The sequence below is a fragment of the Pleurodeles waltl genome, chromosome 4_2, assembly GCF_031143425.1.
Source record: "Pleurodeles waltl isolate 20211129_DDA chromosome 4_2, aPleWal1.hap1.20221129, whole genome shotgun sequence".
Taxonomy (NCBI): Eukaryota; Metazoa; Chordata; class Amphibia; order Caudata; family Salamandridae; genus Pleurodeles; species Pleurodeles waltl.
The window spans coordinates 797,165,634-797,187,495 of NC_090443.1; the positions used below are offsets into that span (position 1 = coordinate 797,165,634).

At 41.4% G+C, this 21,862-nt stretch overlaps 1 protein-coding gene across 1 annotated transcript in view; it reads right to left on the bottom strand.

The window, feature by feature from the left end:
* The window catches only part of LRRC7 (leucine rich repeat containing 7), a 1,681,735-nt gene that overhangs the window by 955,043 nt on the left and 704,830 nt on the right, over positions 1-21,862 (bottom strand). Inside the window, exon 8 of the mRNA XM_069232450.1 lies at positions 10,989-11,045. Within this exon, the coding sequence (XP_069088551.1) occupies positions 10,989-11,045 (57 nt within the window). The remainder of the gene's footprint in view (positions 1-10,988; positions 11,046-21,862) is intronic.

The window sequence follows — 21,862 nt, forward strand, 5'->3', positions numbered from 1 at the left end:
TGTGACAGCATTTATATAAGGCACCCAAACATCAGTGTAGGATTGAAAAAGATCTGCAAGGAGGGATTGAAGACTCATCCGGTTTACCCAATTTCCCAATGCCTAAGCTGACCAAAGACCAGACAAACCCAGGTTATTGGTTGTCGCAGCATCTAAGAGCTCCAGCCAGGTACCATTTTCCCAAATTACTTTGGCTCTGTATAAGGTACCCCAATACGTAACCCTGTTTTCCCTGGTATCCGGAATTACTCTGTTTTTATTGCTTCTAGCAGCTTTTCCTTAGCAGTTTTGCAGCACCTATTAAAACATCTATTTGGGGCAATTGGTTTGGGTCGCCTTAAAGCTTCCTTGGTAAAGAGATCCCTTAACTTTGAAAATACTGCATTATGCTAAATTAAAATTGAAACATTGTTCCTCCAGTTTGCTAGCATACTTTCTATTTGGGTGGTGGAAATTAAATATAGATCCATAACTGCCTTAGGGAGGAACTCATAGCCTCCCACTTGACGTTCCTCCTGTTATTTGTTTCTTCTAGGTGTCTTTGATGGGCATCTGCTTCGAGGGCGGGGGCAATGTTATCAACTGGTTCAGTTTGATTATTAAGGATTATGATCGCTCTCATCTCGCTCTTCCCCTGACATGTGTCCTAGTTTGTTCCAGAGTCTTACATCAAATAGGATGTAGCCAATTGTACTATAATACAGCCCTCTTGTCTGAGGGTGACTGACCGTTACAAGCATGCAACCTGTGCGTCAAAGTTAGTTCCACCACTTGAAGAGCCACCGTAGAAGAATTTCTTCTTATTGGAGGTGTAAGATCAGGGATCCCCCAAATGATTCCTCAATGCTGGACAGATCTTGGGCTAAGCCACTTGGTTTGAAAGAAAGACTGAAACCACCAGCCATAAGGTCTTGGTGGGTTTGAGGGTGGGCTACTAATATACTGTCCAGCATTTGTGGAGAGAAGCGTTTGAGCAAGAAACAATTAGCCCTTGAACATTTGGGGAATCTATTTCAAGCACAAAAAGAGAATAAGATAAAGTAGACAGTACCAATAGATGCAACCCGTTTGAGGGATGGCCAGCTGTAGATTTGGAAGCAGGCACACTATAGTTCCTAAACCTGCCCCTATGCACTTGATCAACCACCAAAGTCTCTTGAAATAAGAAGAAATCATGGGCATCGATATTTACCCCAATTAGGATACCTTAGTTTGCCCTTGATACCTGTGATGTTCCAAAACAATAAAGCTGCCTGTGGGGATGGGCCACTGGATAGCATGGTGGTACTATTTGCATTGTCTATCTGGAGGCACTATGTTGTATTCGTTGCTATTTTTTCTCTGCTCACTCAGTGATCACCCAATATGCCAGTGCCATCAGTAGGGAGTCTAATCCTAGGACAATTGGATCTTACGGTCATGAGGATAAGCATGGAGCCATCTACTAGTGGTAGCCCATGCTCCCACAAAACGACTGTCCCTCAAGTGGCTGTAAAAAAGCCCAGTGGGAGAAGAAAGATGTTAAAACCTGACAATTCCAGTTGTGTACATTTGGCTAGTAAGTTGTGGATGATGTTGGGATACCTAAAATTTACAACAATACAGTCACATGTCAAAGACTTAGTCAGGGCCTAACCCAGCCCACCCTCCTAACCATCAAAATGTGGCGGCATCTGAGACAAACCAGCATGAGTACAAAGACAATGTAAAACCTTATATTTGGGTAATTGATTCCTCTACATTTACTAGTCAAGGGGCATTTGACAATAAGGTCACATATGGACTGGCATCATGTGGCAGATTCAGGGGTGGTGGTTTAAGACCAGATGCCTAAACCACCTCTGCACGAATCTGCACCCCTGCCTCAACACCACTGTCCCTCTTTGCTCCTCCGGCTTGGACAGAGAGTAGTGCTTCCACTCTCCCTTGCCACACATAGGGCCTCATTATGACCCCGCCGCCCGCCAGGATCCCGCCCTCCAAATTACCGCGCCGCGGTCAAAAGACCGCGGCGGGTATTACGAGTTTTCCCCTGTGCTGGCGGGCGGTTCCAGTAAAACCGCCCGCCAGCCCAGGGGAAAACGACCTTCCCACGAGGATGCCGGCTCGTAATCGAGCCGGCGGAGTGGGAAGGTGCGACGGGTGCTACTGCACCCGTCGCGTATTTCACTGTCTGCAAGGCAGACAGTGAAATACATTTTGGGGCCCTCTTACGGGGGCCCCTGCCGTGCCCATGCCATTGGCATGGGCACGGCAGGGGCCCCCAGGTGCCCCGCGACCCCCCCTACCGCCATCCTGTTCATGGCGGCTTTCCCGCCATGAACAGGATGGCGCTAGGGGGGGTCAGAATCCTCATGGCTGCGGAGCGGGCTCCGCAGCCATGGAGGATTCATATGAGCAGCGGAAAGTCAGCGGGAGACCGCTGACTTTCCGCTTCTGACCGCGGCTGAACCGCCGCGGTCAGAATGCTCATTGGAGCACCGCCAGCCTGTCGGCGGTGCTCCCGTGGTCGGTGGCCCTGGCGGCCACCGGCCGCCAGGGTCAGAATGACCCTCATAGTGTATAGGACATGCTATATAAGACAAAGGGGACTACAAAGTGTAGGATTTATGTCATCCATACTGGTAGGCATTTTTCTAAGAGTACTTGGTCTGGAGAAGCACAAACTCAGGATTTAGAATTTTAGAATTTAACACAGTGGCTAGGGTCGGCTTTACTAACAAGAATTAATTTCTACAAACAAACATTTTTTAGCAACATTAGGATAATGAAAGGCTCAAAGAAAAACATAACCTTCTAACCTGTACCATACAGTTTGCATGCTACTCTTTGATGACACTTCATAGCTCACTGTGCTAGAATATGATTGTAATTTATGAACTGCACAGTAACAAAAAGGTCTCTGTGACAAAAGCATTAACCCACTAGGCTGTACACATAAAATACTGTTCTGTAATATGCATGGTACACCTCCTTTGCATCAATCAACTTAACCCTCGACATTACCTTTGATGAGTCAAAACTGCCACTAGAAAAAAGCTCCGACCTCTCTCAAGCAGGAACATTAATCACCAAAGTTATTTTTACACTTTTATAGTTACCTGAAATCTACTGGATATGCAAGGAAGCATGAGCGGGAGAGTTATTTGCTCCCTGAGTGAATGTCCAGAAAGGATCACGGCTGGGATGAAAGGCAAACTGAAACAAGAGGGGGGGGCCTGATACGCTGTAACAGGAGGAAGCGTGGCGTAGTGTGATAGCCAACAAAAATGTTCACTTAGTGAAATCTACTGGGAGGGAACTCAGCCCACAAAGGAGGGGCATTTCACAGAACCCACTAATAAAAATGAAGCATTTAAAACAAGCAAATCAAAGAATGAATAGCAAGAGAGGGCGAGGTTAAAAGCCCTAAAATGGACACTGCAATAGAGAGGGAATTTTTTTTACAGCAAAGTGGTTAATAGCCATGAGAATGGACTATGGAATTAAACCTAGAGCACAATGGATCAAGCAGCTAGTCCTATTTCCAACACCTGCTATGCTTTGCGCAGCAGGGGTTTCCCCAAAGATGTTTGTGAATATTGGAATACAAAAACATGGTAGATGGGTGTAGCCTATTTGCTAATAATGCTGCATTCATTTTTGTTTGAAAAACCTCAGTACTTAGTTACAAACATACAGTTAAAATCATCTTATGATAAGGAAACAAAACTTATAAACCACTGAAATTGGCCAGTTCTAGTTAACTGCACAAATAATAACTCGCGTCTTAGACACTTCTCGTGTCCTCACACTGATGTCACAGATGACCTTACAAATTCTCACTGATGATGCTAAACCTTACCAAAAAGGTGCTGCCCTTTTGTATTATGAATTGTATGAAATATATAAATAAATATTGCTGAGTAGATAGATACATAGATTGCCAAATGCAAACTCAACATGTGTTCAGTTGAGACACTCTAGAACTAGTATCACTGCGTAAGTCATGGCAGTGGTTACTGGTTTGGGACATCAGCACTTGGTTTTAGTTTCAGGATTTATATTTCATCATGAGACTCTGAACTGGGGTAAGAATGAGAAAGGTAGGAAAAGGAGAAGGAAGGAGGGAGGAAAAGTGAGGGAAACAGAGAAAAGGGGAAGAACGTAGGGAGAAAAGGATGTCCTAGAATGTAATAAAAAAAAGGAAGTGAAGAGCGATGAAAGAAAGAGGCACGAGGTGTAACAAAGACAAGGCAAACTTGGTATTTGGCAACACTGGTTTTTGGCATCACCAGCTGTGCTCTCTTGAACTTATAATTTACTTATTTGTTTACTTAACAAATGAAGCACTGACTAGTATTAATAAAATGACCACACTTTATCGTGGGCCCACAGTGAATTAGAAGCGTACATTGGTATGTACCACAATAGGATGTAGATCCTTAATTACAATTCAAAAAGATTCAAGTCAATATGTTCTATTATTGCAGTCAATGTATTAATGAAATGTCGTTACTATATAAGATATAACACATGTTGATCTTGCATAATCACAATGTACTGATCTTGTTTAACACTGGATAAGCCAATAGTGTGAACATATCCAGGATGTCTGAATCATCTAAACATAATCATAATATGTCTTGTATGTTGATGTCAACCCCTAACTGCTTATAAATTTCACGTTACAATCTCAAATCACTTTAAGACCTTCATCAGGATGCAAAACCGTTTGCCCCTTCCACTGCTCAAAGTTAAAAATAGCATTGAAACACCATGACACAAATCCCTCCGGTATATACCTATGGATTAGATGTAAATAATTAACAATGATATTGCATTTGATAGGTGTTGTGGTTTTCCTATTAAAATCACTGATTTACCCAGTACAAATAGACCCAAAATTGCTGATAAAAGTCTGTCATCCATTGAGGTTTTAGAACATATTATAAATATAGCTTTAAAGAGTCACTCAAATCAAGTACTAGAGCTACAATTCTTTAGAAAAGATTGCCATTACTTGAGATGTTTTAGGAGTCATTCAAATATATCATTACAAACACCTTGGAGGACCTAGGGTCGCACTTCTGCTTCTTCTACTGGCATGCAGCACAACACTCTGTAGCTGTAACCGCGGTGTAAGGATTCGATATGGCCATTATCTCATTGCGGGTTGTTGTTCTTATTCTCTTTGTTTTTAGGGTTGAGCGCAAAGTGCTCTGTCCCTGGTGTAATCTCTCGGTAGGCTTTTAACCATGCCCATCAGTTTGGTTGGTTGGTGGGCTTGCCTTTTAAAATTCACTTAATTTCATTAGTGAAAGGCATGCATATGTCATGCCTTTTCTGGTGTTTAGCCCGCCTCGAGCGCACCGGCCAACTACTGAAAACATACGAGGCTCCATGTTTTCAGTATGGTTTCTGGACTCATTTTTCTCTTTATTTCATAGGCAGCGCGACCTCACTGGGCACTAGTCAAGTGCTTTGCATGACATCGGCTCTGTTACATGGATATTTGCACAATTGTCGGTTATATGGATAATTGCACTTTTGCAGGTTATATAGATAATTGCACTTTTGCCAATACGTTTCACAGCAAACAAACTTCTGTTTCCTTTTGTGTGTCTGCTTTGCACTCATGGCGGCCATCGGCTTGCTTATGTGAAACTGTTTTACTTTTTATTTTCACTTTACGTGGCAAGACATGTCCTGTTAGTTATGTGAAACTGTTTTACTTTTCATTTTCAGTTTATATGACAAGAAAAGTCTGGTTACGAGTTCACAACGCTAATAGCTTTAAATCAAGCAGACGCAAGACCCATTGCATTCTTTTCTTTATGGCTCACCAGTGATTTCAGGATTCCTCACAGCGAACAGGGGCAATAGAGTGAGGAGGGTTGATATGTTATAGTTCTACAAATTCATCATTATATTTGACGAAGATCGACAGGGAACAAGTAGCCTCTCTTAACTATTGTATAGTTATAAAGCTCAGCAAAGACATGTAAAAAGAGCATCTGTCAGTACTACTTAATACATTTTTCTTGAACTTGATTGGATATGTGCAGCCTCTCATTACATACTTGAACTGGGATGAGGAGTTTCCCTCTTAGTGAATTGGAATGTGCATTAAAAAAATATCAGACCGATAACATTATCCAACCATATTGTTGCACAACTTTGCATACCTAGTTTTTATTTTCACACTGTGATGTTGCTCCATAGCACCTTACTAGGTTATCGTCAAAGATTTTTTTTTTCTTTTTCAACTGTATTTTGTCTTGCTACTAATGGATTACTGGCCAGGTAACTACAACAAGAATGTTTTCTACTGAGAGATTCTGAGTCACATAATAGTCAGTAAGAATTGTGTGCATCACTCTGAGCCCCAAGTTTGAATGCAGCTCCTGGTTGATAATTACTTATGAAACATTTCATGTTGTGTATTTTCCTCTTCTCCTCCTCTTCTCCTGATTGCCTTTTGCCTGCATACCCTAATCTGAAATGAAGTACGATTGGCATTCAAAAATAACAAGCATTGCAAAGCCACTTATCCTCACGTTGCAGTTGTTGAGCGAGTTACACGATTACCTTTGTCAATCACCGATCAGCTATGTTTAAAGTAAAGAAAGCAGTGAAAACAATGATTGCTATAATTTCAAGATGGCCATCACATTGCTTGCTGTAACATAAATTGATGCGGCATGCTAATGCACGTCATGTTGCTCATGCTACAGTGCCACCATCGTGAGAGTACAGAAAACAATGTTCAACATAGCTGGTTGTCAGTGCTGGCTCTGCCAGAGCCTGTAGAGTTTAAAAGCATCCAGATTTGGTCAAGCCAGTGCATGTCTCCATGAAGTGTGCACAAAACTGGTTAATGCAGGAGGACACCATCCAAGGCAGCAACAAGACTGCCATGTAGCACCTGGTTTGCTGCATGGGTGGGGGAGGCTTCCAAGGAAGAGATTGAACGAGTCAGGGGCAGGGGCAGGGTAGGGATGCGGGGGTGGAGGAGAGAGCGAAGTGTAGAGGGCAAGTGCATGTTGAAGACCGAGAAATGAGCTCACTCTTCTGGAGTGTTAGGCAGTAGAACGCTACATCCCAGCCAATCAAAAACAATGGTAAACAAGCAGTGCTTCACGGGAGGGACAAACACAGATAGAGGCGCAAGCCTCCAATGATAAGCTGAGATTCACAAGAAAGTCATCTAACCATGAGCAAGTGCTGACTTAGCTAATATTGTATACAATGATGTAGTGAGAGCGCAACAAAACTGACTTGCATATCTGGTGGTAATTGGATGAATTTGAGGTTGCTATTTCCCCCCTCCACCCCCCACCCCACTTTCTTCTGGTCTGTTTTGTCCTGGAGCAGATGGCTGTAGAATGTCACCAGCTGTGTCATACCAGGGTATAGTTTATTGTACACTGATGTAAGGGTAAAACACTTGGCAACAGCTGTCATATTCCTCTATTTTGCGTAAAGGCTCCTTTTGCAAGATATATATTTATGGATGGGTACCTTTGAACAGTGGGGTTTTCTATCACAAAGTCATTACAACTGACTGTGCAACTCAAGAGTGAAGCTCGAGTTCTGCGTGGTGGAAGCACACAGTGGAAAACATTCTTCTGTACGTTACTACCCATCTCCACAGTTTTTTTGTATCTGATGTCATGTCAACTCACCTTCTTTTCTCCGGCTGAACATATGAACCAGTGAAGTGGGCCCAGTATATACTATTTATCTCTCATACCCTTGTTAAATATAAATACCTGGGGTCTTTCACCGTTTCCTACAACCTTCAGGGCTTCCCTCTGTTTTCCATTAAAATTCACTCAAAAATAACTGTTGTGCTTTTGCCCTCCTATACCATTTCACCACTCCCTCCTGAAATGTGTTGTTTCCACTCTGGTAGCGACCTGAGAGCTCTTTCCCCACTGCCAGATCGGGCCACGTACGAACACAGCACAGCTTTGCTGCTTTCGTTGAGTTTGTAGAGCACCTGGCAGGGGAGCTGGGGACTGGTGACTCCATCGTATGATCTACCTCTCTTTAGCTATCTGTGGGTCTTTGGAGGACTATGAGAGATAGGATAGGCTTGGAAGGCTGCGAATTACCTCCAGCTTTAAACTGCTTCCCTCAGGCCTTTGGAAGACAGGCTTATGTCCTGAATGCAGACTCTACCACTTCACATCATTTGGGTCTATTGGGTTATAAAAAAAAAGTTTTATGTTCACTGCTGTGTCCTTACGGAAGGCATATTTTACTATTGCTCCTGTTGGCTTCAAAAGTAAGCTCAATGTGACAATTCAGTTCTACTGAACATGAGTGAACCCATTGTACTTCACATTCCAGTATGGACAACCCTAGGGCTGTGAACTAGACAGAAAGGTCATGATCCACAGCTTGTCGATGGCTAGCCAGACTGAGCTAACCAGAATTAGCACAGCCATATTGAGAAAACAAAGGGGCATCTTCAAAGAGGGAGGAAGGTCGAGTTTTGAAGTTATTCACATTGAAAACAACCCTGTGCACTTGTCGAGCAAAACTCTAGTAACAAAACTAGCAAAAAACATTTGAGTCTTGGAATGCAGTCCGGTCTTCTAGGGAATTTCAAACTTAATTGTGCCAGTTCCATTTTTAAATTGTATTATAATACAAGGGACCTTTTTGAAAATCTATACATTCTTCTTAGCTCAAACTGCTTATCTTCAACATACCTTGTTGTTCCCGAGTTGCATGTGACGTGAGTTAAATAATCATTTATCATTCTGTATAGCACTACTGTGGAGTTACAAATTCTGCTTTACACAGTTGCTATATTGTGCCTCTATTGGTCCTCCAGACGTAGACAGTACACTGTGAAAATAGTTCTAATTCGATCCTGACATCATAGTCTTGGTAGTGTTAGAGAAGATCCCGATCCTGAAAGAACTGCCCATCTCATATTTATTCCAACTTCCTCCTATACATATTTATTGAAGTCTGCAAATGTATCTATTGCCATTTGTTGATGTAAACACATCAGAACGTAATCAAATCATCGCCCATTATACCAATGATTTGTAATGTAATTTCCTTCCATAATTGTATAGAACCACACTTATGTGCCTCTTCTTTAAATTAGTTATGCCATATTTATGTTTGTTCGTGAACAATGTTCGCTATGTTTTTAGATTAATTTCTGAAGTAAAACACTGTTTTAAGGTCAATTTAAGTGCCACGAAAAGTCCAGTTACGAATTTACAACGCTAATAGCTCTAACTCGACCAAATGCGAGACCCGTTGCATTGCACATGCTTGTTTTTTATTTTCTTCACTTAGCGTGGGTGAGAGTGAAAGAATAAATGTTATAAAGACCTGGTAATGCTATTAGCTTCATAATGTGACGAAAGACGAGCACGCACAAACAAAATAACTCTTTATTTGTATCTTTTAAGACACAAGAACAATTCTTTGACAGGACTGAATGAACATGTGCAACATGGAGTACCCCCAAACCAAGAAACATTCAGAAAAATGTGGGGACAGGTATTCTGTGTCACTGCCTATTTTCTGACTGTGAGAATACTATTTCTTTCACGCAAGTAAAACATTGCCTTCAGGGTCAGAAGGTCGTCATTGCACACAGAGGCCCAGTGCTGTACCTGCCAGATGCTGTTCTTTTCATCGATTTACTCTGAGTACCTATACTTCATACATGCCATCTTAATATAACTGCTCCCATAAGGAAAGTTGCATTGTATTACCTCTTTTCAGTCCAACTCCACAAATTAGTAAACAACGGTTGTTAAATTCTTGCTACCATCTTTTATTTACCGTTAAATCACATCAAAAGACCTCAAACTCAAAACATCAATATCGTATCCATAAAACTGACGCTAATTAACTTCAGCATTGATTAGTAACCGTGTTTTAATATTTCCAAACACATATTCATGTACAATCATCAGGGTTAGGCACAATTCAGACGAACATTAAAATCCTAAATACCAAAAATTACATGTTAAATCAGTTTAATTAATTCGTGTTCTATACCTAAAGCAGCATAACCCATGATAATTAGGGAAATTACCATAATCATAACTTTGAAGGGAGGTTTCAAAAATATTTATAACTAGTAAGAGCATCATTGAAGTTGTGACTCTTTTGTTACTAATACCATACAACAGCTTGAAAATATTGTTCAAGTCTCCATTTGGTTTTCAACTCGTCAGTTGACGATTTATGCACAAATTATATTCAATTAGTTATTTATTTCGAGCATTTAGCACTATAACATTGCATCTTTTTATACACATTATATCATGGGCATCAATTCACCAAAATGCAAGGGTTAGCAGAAGGGACACAATATCATCACCCTTTGACCCAATGACATCACAGGATGTATAATATAACAACACGGGTTACTAACATAAATAAATGTCTATTCTATATTCCACCTACAGTTTAAAGCGGATGATATCATTCATAGGAACATTACATATAATACAAATCTGCACCTCTGCAACATCTTGTTTAAAAATTTGTATTTTTATTCTATTTTTTTTGATTCAGGAAACTGCACACTGCACTCATATATTTATTTATTTTACAGTGTTAAAAGCTGACTCTCACAGTTCCCAGCTGGAACTACAGAAAGTAAAAAGTGCATATCATACCATTTTTTACCATCTGTCCCTGAATCTGTTTTTGTCACCTCTGGGGCCTTGGTCCACAAAGGTAAGGCTAGGGTCACTGGCAGCAAGCCAGGGGTCGCACCTGCGACCCTGGGAGACCCCTAAATAACGTCCATTATTACTCTAATCACCCTTAAAGCTGTTTCTGAAAGTAGTATATTTGATTACGTTTATTCCGAAAACATGTAAGTATCTCAGATGCAGTTCTTTGGGAAATAGCAGCACAATTTAATTCACATAGATATATAAATTTACATATGACAGTGCTTTGCTCACGTATGGACACTGATGGAAGACTAAAAAGGAAAATATACAGTCACTTACTTTGGTAGAGTTTTCAAGTGGTTTTCTCGTAATTCTAAAATTCGCAACTTTACAAGCCTACGATAATGAAAAAGAATCTCAGTAATATGTCATTAACCAATATAAACAATGAAAATATGCAAATTTCCAGTGCATCCGTGTTGAAAAACTCAATATTATTAATATACTGAACACATATGTGTTAAATATTATTTATGGTGTGAATAAATTTCATATTGATAAGTTTAAGAAAAAATAACATAAGAAGTTCAAATGATAAATAGATGGTGTGCGAAAGTGGTCTGTTAGTTGGGGTGGACTGCTGTCGACCACATGTATCTTGAAAGGCCCATTCTTTTTTTCTTTCTTTCTTTAAAGTACTTTATTCAATTGTTAACACAATTTTTCATAAGAGCTCAAGAACAATACAGAAATACATTTAATAAAATATCAAAAAATACCAGGATAACATAAATAACAAAATTGGTTCTAATACATCATCCTGTTAAAAGAGCAAAGACTTGCAGTAGTGAATTAAAGACCTTAGAAATCAGCGAACTCTGCTACACACAATCGGCGATGACAGCCTTAGTGAAAAGACAAACGCTGGCTTACATTGTCTACAATTTATATCCTCTAAAATCGGAAATATGGATTTTTTTTTTATAGAAAAAACTCTATAAAACTCATGAAAAAATACAAAATTAAGAAAGGCCTATGGCGAATCATTGTTGCATGGACATGTACAAAGAGATGCAGAATCAAATTGTTTCAAGGGGATGCCTTATAAGCAAGAAACATTCCCAGCAATTAGTGACTAGATCCAGATATTGTTCCAATCCATTAGAGGTTTTAATAATTGCATACTCTCTATTGGTGGGCTTTCGAAGCTCCTGTGCATCTCGCGCCATGCTCAGAGCAGCCAAAAAAGTGTGTCCAACCCATGTTTTGTCAGTGCTAGTAGTTTGCTCTAGTTACTGAATAACAAAGCCCCGTCCAGGCTATCCCATCTGGCCCTGATATCGGAAATCTAGGGAATCTTCAAACCCAATTCGCAGGAAAGACAATCTTATATTAGGGCTTTGTTCGTGGTAGCATGCTTGTTGCTCAAAACAAAGCTCTACAGCAACAAGAGGCTAGACTGAGAAGGCCCTTCACACAATCTATGCCTAATTCCCTGTGTACTACATATTTTGAAGTACTGAAAATAAGCCTAGGAGGTAAGGTAACATGAGGCTTTCCTCAGCCTGGAGGTTGCGCACAACCTTAAAACCCCAAAGACCAGTCCCATAGCATAACATGGACAGACACGTTGTAAATTTCAAGGAGTGGGCTGATTGGTTTACTAACTATGTTTGCAGCCAGGTTAAATAAATAAAAAGCCTACAGGTTGGGAAAACAATATTTATAATAAAAAAGCTGGGATCCCAGGTATCAGCTCTGTCAAACGTTACTCCCAAATACGGGAACTGCTACGTCTCTTCCTACATGATGGCCCTTAATTGTGAAGGCCCAGGATTTAAGTTTTTGCTGCAACAAGCTATGAAGTAGGATTTAGATCGGTTGGTTTCCAAATTCAGTTCTTCAATGAAATTTCCAAAGGCTTCAATCAGTTTTTTCAGGTCAGTAGGGTCCTGGCAATCAGGACCACATCATTGGCGTGCAGTAGGACTGGCAGAGACCTTTTGTTAACTAAAGGCATATCCTGACCATTCTTGGTAAGCTGCACTTCTAAGTTGGTGATATAAAAGAAAAACACTATTGTCACCATTATACACCCTTGTCAGACACCCAGAGCAAACAAAAACAAAAAATTAGAACACTTGTCATTCTCTACAAATGTAACTGAGGCTGAAAGGTCAAAGTGCAGAGCTCTAAGAAAGTCAACCAAGGCTTTATCTAAGGCTTTAGCAAGCTGGAAGGCCCAGAGCTTTGACCTATTTATACTGTTGAAGTTGCAGGACTGGTCCGCGAAGAACAAATATGATAAGATTTAGCTATGGTGTATTTGTTATTTATCAGCTGAAAACGTAGGGATTGTTTAATTGTCTCCATGCCCTTCCTAAAACCAGATTGCACCTCAGACAGTATGCACCGTTTTTTGGAGCAGTACATCAGCCTCTCCAGAACTACTCTACCTATAGTTTTCACTGGGGAATCTAACAATGAAGTAGGTCATCACATCTGCCCTTTTTAAAGACAAATTGCTGCTCTTCAGGTTTGTGAGAGATCGGTTCTAACTGGCCTGGTGGATAACATTAGTAAGTAAGGGCCCCACAGCTCTACTGAATGCTAATATAGGTTCAAAGGCACCCCTTCTGGCCGAGGGGGGTTTATTAGAAGAGCTTCTCAAAATAGCAGATGTTACCTCTGCGACTGAAAACAGAAAGGAGAGTGGGTAAGCAGGCGGTGCCAACAACCATGTATCCTCCCCTCTCTCCACAGAGCTATACAACTTTTTGAAGTCTTCCTCCCATCTTTCAGATTCAGTATTGGCTGCCAAACTAGGAGGAAGGCTTTTCTGAAATCTACCTTTGTTGGCTACTTTCCGAAAGGCACTGTGTCTCTCGCCCTGCAGGAGAAGACCAACGATTCCAAGGCTACGTTCAGGAGTTCAATTTATGTTTTTTAAGGGCCTTTTCTAATGAATGATCACCTCCCTGTCTTTTGGATAGGCTTTCAGGGCCAAAATAGCTCATGCTTGCAAGGCTACACACTTGATAAAACCAGGCATCAGAATCTCTGCATGCACTTCAAGTATGCTTCATAAGTAGATCCCTTATTGCAGAGTCCAGCCTAATAAAGGCCTCTGTGACCTCTAAGGATCCGGGCTCAAAAGACAAAGAGCTAAAAACTAGATTTAGGTGGACACCTATCAGTATATTTACCAATTTTTGGATGTCTCGTCTTTACATACTAGCTGTGTATTTTTCAGCCCTAGTTTAGTGCTGCCCATGTGTTTAACAAGTGGTATGCCCTTTGGTAAAAACAAGGTGATGCTTAATAGGTTGTGATCACTATATACGCTTGGCCAAAAAGCTGCCTCTTTGACATGCATGGCTAGATTTTGTGAGATAAAAATGTAATCATTTACAGAACTAGATCCATGCCCCGCCCATGTGGGAAGAAGTGAGGTGCCCAAATCAAAAACCTCAGAAACATTGCATAGGTTACTACCCACCAAATAATTATACAACAACCCCCCTCAAGAGACCTGGACAAACCTCTCCTCCTTTGAGTCACAACATATGAAATCATCACCTTGAGGTCTAAGCAGTCTGCTTCCCAACTTGGCATAAAAATCATTCCCCATCACAAGACTATAACGGTTGTTTTGGCTAGTATCAGCAAGGTCAGGCAATCTGTTACTTGTGGTTACAATAGCTGTGTTATTGTGCAGCAAGGAGTCAGTTGAAGGGTGCCTTGAGTGACAGCTGTCCAAATTCAAATGCCTATAAAATAAACTTAATGGTAGCACTTTAGTGTGTTGGGAGGAAGACTGTGTATCCTTCAGGATGCATGCTGTATGAGAAAGGTGTCTATAGTTTACAACCACACTGTCTCCAATGAATGATTAAGCTAGTGGTTCTGTCCAGAGGGTTCGTTGAACCATCAAAATGTCACTGGAGGCTTTTGTGCTAAAAAGAGAATAGCGTGTGAGCCAGTGTATAACTGCAGTTTTAGGCTAGGCTGCATACTCCCTCAGAAGGGATCATAGCAAGGCACTTTGGCTAAAACTACCCCAATGGGCAAATTACCCCAGGGGGCAAATAATTCCCATCAGGTTTGGTACAGAGGAATACACTGCATCAACCACTGGTCCAGAGCCTCTCTCTGGGACAATTACCAAAAAAAGTTAGGTCCAGTAAAAGGCTTCAATAATTTAATCCTGAGCTCAACACATGGTAGTTATAGCATAGAACAGATAGGCTTAACTTAATAAAATGTGCAAATAATTTAGAAGTACCAAAATGGTCAAAAAGTTGTACACATAACATATTTAAAATCCCTGTTGGGCCTGATATCCTTGACGTGGTATCCCTCCAGACCTTTTGCTGTTACCTCCTATTTTTGCTGAACTTGATTTTGTTAACATTAGGATTTTGTGCACTTTACCCCAGCAAATCAGAGGTAAAGTGCTTGTGCTATCTCCCTAAAACATGGCAAAATTGCTCTACAACTGATTGGTACATTGTATTTACTGATAAGTCCCTAGGAAATGGTACTGCATGTACCTAAGGCCTGTAAATAAATCCTACTGGTGGGCAGCAGCACTCATTGTGCCACTCACTAAAGTAGCCCTGTAACAGATATTTTTCAACTGCCATTTCACCTGATAAAATAAACATTTTGCCAGGCCTTCACCTTTCTTTTCAATACTTTTAGGTCACCCCCTAAGGTAGGCCCTGAAGCCCTAAAGACTCATAGGGCAGGGTTCATGTCTTTAAAATGTAGGGCATGTGTATTCAAGTTTTACATGTTTTGTCAGGGACAAATCCCTAAACTCATTTTCACTGCTGTAAGGCTATCTCTCCCATAGACTAGAACTGGGTTACCTTATTTCAATTAATAACTGGTAACTTCAGTTTGGTAACAGATTCAGAAAATCTCTTCCTTTCAAATGAACTGTCACTTAAACCTCTCTTTAATGGGATAGGTGGATTTTAAGTTATTATTCTGAAAATGTCACTTTTAGAAAGTTGACACTTTCGTGTCTAAACCAACTGTGCCTTTCTGTCAATGTGCTGGATCACATGACTGTGAAGGGCTTTCTTGTTTTGGGTTGAGTATACTTTCCAGACATCAGGACAAAGGGTGTCTAGGTGTGAGGGGAGTGAGTCTTCCTGACAGTATACCTGGGGAAGAGTTGTACCCTTCCTCAGGGGCTCTGCCTGTAGCATGCACAAAGGAACCTGACACCAGGTCTGCCCTTGCCCTTGTTACACTAGACATTTAAAAGCCAGGATCAGGGTAAGAGGAAGAAATTACCAGAACCAGTTTTGGGGGTAGGCCATTGAACTCCTCCACCAACAGGCTGGCACCAGGTATAAAAGTAGCAACTTCAGAACTTCTCATCAGAACACTCCTGGACCTGTGAAAGATTCAGAAGAAGGACTGTCCTGCTGCCTGAAGTAGGAGAACTAGACCTGTTTGTCTTGAACCCCGGCTCCCAGCAAGTGACTCCAAGGGTCAGTCCATCCCAAGAGGTGCTCCACATGTCCTGGACCCTTGGTTGGCATGAGAAAGTACTCTTGGAAAATTCAGACATTTTGGGCTCCTCACAACTGTGAAACAGCCTCTTCATGCCAAGAAAAAAATGTTTGCAATCACCACCAGCGCGAAGATCCACATCAACTGCCAATGCGAAGATCCTGCAAGACCTACACTTTGCATCAACAGCCCACGTTGACTACCAACAGGAAGGGCAGCTCTTCGTGCAGACTTGAAAAGTTAATTCTTCAGCGGGACAAACCTGGTCTACATATATGGCCTGTGTTTCATCGTGGTCAGCCTGGACTTGTACTTGTCCCTGGTCCAGGGTACCCAGATTACAATGACTGCTATTTTGTGCATTTTGGTGCTATTTTCACTAGAAAATTTATAAAAACCTTATTTCCAGTTCTATTGATAGGAGTTTTGTAGTTTTGGTATTATTTTTTTCATTAAATTCTACTCCATTTTTCTAAAGTGATTTGGGATTTTTCTTGTGTTGTATGTTCTCTTTATTATTGTTTGAGTGCTACATAAATAGTTTACACATTGCCTTTACATTAAACCTGACTACTTTTGTGCCAAGCTACCAGAGGGATGAGCACAGGTTGCTTTACGGTTTGCTTATGCCTCACCCACTGCTTAAAATAAAGGAAGGATAGTTGAGGGGTACTGCATAACACAGATTTTGCAGGAGGCACAATACACTTGGTTTAAATTCTTCAGCCCCTAAGTGGACATTGATCGTTCATGCAATTGTAGCTAAATGTTTAGTCCATGTGCCTTACGCTGATAGAATCATGATGAGATAGTCTAATTTTGACAAAACTTTCAGTTTATAAGAACTCATCAACCATGTTTGTTGCCCCATAAAGTAAACATGCATAGTGGGTTGAGTTGCCGCTGAAGACCCTTCCAATTTAGAAGTGATCATGGACCATGCACAGTCAGATTATTTTGCACCAAAAGTTGTAAAGTAATCAAGTTAGGTTTTTGAGAATCTATTTTAAAATTATTTCTTTGACACGGTCGCACAGCACATTGACTTGCTTCTGAAGGTCCAACTGTACCATTCACATACTGCAAAATATACAAGTAAAAATACTTAAATCAGGATGCATTACATATCTACTTATATGTAATAATGCATCATTATTCAGCTGAGAATACTGTATAAGTTTCAGCATTTGCTCACACAGCCCAGTGACTGGCTACTGATATTGCAAATTATTTACACCATGTTCCCTAAGAGGAGATAATGAACATTTTACAGTAGAGTCAGGGTGAGCAAGTTGGAAGGTGATACACATACATTCAAAGGTCCTGAAGAATAAAGAGTCAAACAGTCAACCAGGATTTAAAGGGAACTGTCATTAGGAAGGAAGAATGCTCGAGGAGTACAAGTAGAAAAAAAAAATTCACACCTTAAGTTGTGAAAATATTAATGTCTGATTCTACATGAAGGAAATAAAAGGTTATGTGGGGGAGACACTTGAATCAGGGACATATTTGTCCTACAAGTAAACGCTCTTCCTTGACCGAAGGAGGCCAGCACTTATAGTAACTTTCAAGCAAAAATAATGAAGACAAACAGTGATTAATTTACTTTGACTAATGTTGCTGATGGCATATTTCCTCAATATCACTGTATTTGGGGTGCTGGCAAATCACAACCATAAACTGAATGAAAGAGGAGACCCTTGCAATAAAGAGTATATTTCCCACAAGCCCTGATGACATTAAATTTAAAATGGGATGCCACTTTGCCTAGCAGTAATTATTGCACAAAGCCATTCAGAAAGTTTGGATAAGAAAGACTGGCTAAATAGTGGAAGACAGCCAGTGCTTAATTTGTGCCTGTGGATGCTGATGAAGCCCATCGGCACTTATTTGTGGGGGCTGGCACTTATTTCTCCTCACCAGACACTGACCGAGAGCAAGAGAAGGTAAAACATACACAGGGAAAAGAAGGAGGAAGAAAAAGATGGAAAAAGTCACACGTGGAAAAAGTAGCAATCTGCACAAATGAGATAAAGGGAAAGGGAGTGTCTGGTAGTCAATTAAGGAGGCATGAGGTAGAATGAAGACCATGCATTAGGCGTACTAACATTTATTAGTGCTGGCCGAAGGCTTCTGAGCAGAGTCTTGGGCACTTCCACTCACAATTTCTAATGACCCTTCTATGCACAGGAGCAGGAAGTAAGGGTGCAGGAGGGGTGCTGCCGCACCCCCAAGATAACCATGATGAATTTCAGAAGGTACAATTGCAGTAAAGATATATGAAAATTTTGTTTTTATCTTGACGCATTTGCTGTGCTTGAGAGACAGAGGTCAAATGTCAGACTATGAGCCTGATTTAAATTTCGGCAGATTGGTTACTCTTTCACAACGGTGACGGATATCCTGTTCGCTGAAATATGAATACCAGTATTTTCTATGGGATTTATCAGAAATGGCCTAAAATAAATTCCCCCCCCGGAGCGACCCTTGACTATAACATCCTGGGCTGAGGAAGTCACAGCTCCTATGGGTGTGACCTCCTCGGCTAAGCAAATGTGCTGCGAGGCCCTCCCCTGAGTGATGAGGAAAGCATCACCCATTGACTTCGACCTGGGTGCGTCAGGTTTAAGCCTTTCGTCACAGAGTGGGGTGGGGTCAGCAGTCTCACTGACCCCATCCCACTCCGTGACAAGGCTGGGACTGCTGCCTTCCCTCAGAGGGACCTCCGGGGCTGAAGGTAAGTGTGTGTGTGTGTGATCGATCTTTTGAAATGAATGTTTGGTGAGTGTGTGCATGTTTGAATGTTATGAGTGTTATTAATAAATGTCCGCGCATGCGTGTGTGTGTGTGTGAAAGAATGAGTGTGTGTGTGTGAGATCTATTAAAATGAATGTTTGATGCGTGCATGCATGTTTGAATGTTATGAAGATTTGTTAATGGATGTGTGTGTGTATGAAAGAATGAGTGTGTGTGTGCTTTCCGCCCGCCCCCCTCCCTCCAAAAGCTGCTGGCCGCCACTGCCAAAGACTGATCTTTGAGGGTGGTTAAAACCTGCCCTATTGAGGGTGATTCAGTGTTCTGTGAAAAGAGAGCCCAGAACTAATTATTAGTAAAACAAAAGCATAGATATTTTTTTTTTCTAAGATAGGATGAACTGAAAGAGTTGATTAAGAAAAAATTATGCTAGACCTCTGGAAATTTATTGCGAAAGGCAGAAAATAATTAACCAATGTCACTGTCAATGTCCTATTACTGCTGCCATTTGGTATTCACTTCTCTGTTTCCTAGTGGAATCTTGAATGTGTTTCATGTCTGCTACACCATCAGAGGTGGTAGTAAAAATTATATTAATCTGTTTCGTACTCATGAACTGTTGCTGCCCCTGGCAAAGCAAAAGAAGTGTGAGACGTCTGACTCGATTTTCTCCAGCAGATATCTCATGCCGGATTCTATTTTTGTGGGTATCCTCTATTGCTCTTTTAAGGGCTAGTTATGTCTGTCTGATTCCAGCAGCCCATTATAGTTCCATTAAATATCTCAAAACAATGGCAAAGACTACGGGGCATATTTATACTCCGTTTGCGCCGAAATTGCGTCGTTTTTTTTGACGCAATTTCGACGCAAAACTAACTCCATATTTATACTTTGGCGTTAGACGCGTCTAGCCCCAAAGTCCATGGAGTTAGCGTAATTTTTTAGCGTGGACACCTACTTTGCGTTAATTATATGCAAGGTAGGCGTTCCCGTCTAAAAAATCGACTCCGAGGCATGTGCGTGGGATTTATACTCCCGGGCAAAAATCACGCCCGGGAGTGGGCGGGTCCAAAAAAATGACGTACGGCCGCTTTTGCGCCGTTTTTTAGCGCCTACAAAAGGCAGGCGTTAAGGGACCTGTGGGCTCTGAAGGAGCCCAGAGGTGCCCTCCCATGCCCCCAGGGACACCCCCTGTCACCCATGCCCACCCCAGGAGGACACCCAAGGCTGGAGGGACCCATCCCAGGGACATTAAGGTAAGTTCAGGTAAGTGTTTTTTTTTTTTTTTTGTGGCATAGGGGGGCCTGATTTGTGCCCCCCTACATGCCACTATGCCCAATGACCATGCCCAGGGGACAGAAGTCCCCTGGGCATGGCCATTGGGCAAGGGGGCATGACTCCTGTCTTTGCTAAGACAGGAGTCATTTCTATGGGGGTTGGGAGTGAAAAAAAATGGCGCAAATCGGGTTGAGGCGAAAAAATTGCCTCAACCTGACTTGCCCCATTTCTTGACGCCCAAGCTCCATATCCCCCTACGCCGGCGCTGCCTGGTGTACGTCGTTTTTTTTAACGCACACCAGACGGCGCCGGCGGCTAACGTCATTCAATAAATACGGCACCCACATGGCGCTTCAGAATGGCGTTAGCCGGCGCTAATTTTATTGACGCAAAACTGCGTTGGCGCAGTTTTGCGTCAAAAAGTATAAATATGGGCCTACATTTCTGGGTTGTATGTGCTTATGCAAGCAAACACAAACATCCACCCATGTTGTTTGCATGTTTGACTTGCACAAATGTTCCTTACCATATTAAAGCCACATCCATTGGCATTGTCTATGATTACTAAAAAAGGAATACAAAAGTCTGCTTTCTGCATAGATAGCATGTAGGATACACAGTTTATCTGCAAAACAGTTTAATGATTGAATGTATGTTTCAGATATGAAATAGCCCCTTTCTTTCAAACGGACGTACTTCGCAGAAGGTGGGATTGTACTCCACAAAGCCAAGTAACTGAGATGAGAGAAACCTAGCCCTCTGGACATAGCAAAAGCACGTATTTGAAAGAGTTTGCAAAAATAGGTTTGGTTTTGCAGACAACTACACTGTAAAGTCAGAGAGAAAAGTTATATTTGCAAGGGATTCATTTGTAGTGGAGTTGGTAACAATCAATCAATTGTACGAGGAAAGCCAAGTGATGGCAGGGCTAGCCTTGATAAACCCTTAGAACATAATACTAGAAGAAAGCAGGAATGGAACAGTTTTGGCGTAAGGAGTATAGGGTCAAAATAGTTATTTGATCCACAAATGTGCCATCCATCTAATTATTTGAGTGGTCCCCTCATTTTCTGTGGGCTGATCCTGTTGTTTTGGTTCTGTGTACTGGGGATCCCAGTGCATGTGCTCTGGCACCTAAAACAAGTCACAATTGCTTATACTCCTCGTTAGCATATTTAATTAACCCATAAGTTCCTAGTATATGTTATAAAGTGTACCCAGAGCTTGTAGGTTAAATTTCACTAGTGGACTGCAGCACCTATTCTGCCATCCACTACAGTGACAGGATGAGCATGGACTCACCCTTACCATTGTGAACATTGCCATTTGCCCAGTAACAATAAACCCTTTTAAAAGACCCAAACCTGTCTTTTAAATATTACTATGTCACCCCTAAGTAGGCCTTATTGCCCATAAGGCATGGTATGTAAAAGTAGGCCATGTAGGCGTTTCATATTTCATATTACACATGTCCTTACAGTGAAAAAGCCCCAAACACTGTTTGCATTGTATCAAGGTTGGCTGTACCACAGTAAAACACTAGGATGCATCATTAAATGTAATAACAATATATATGGCTAGGAAAGATCTAGATGTTTCATTCTCAGGCTTTCTGTAATATTTTTAAAAGCCCAATTTGTTGGTAAAGTCAT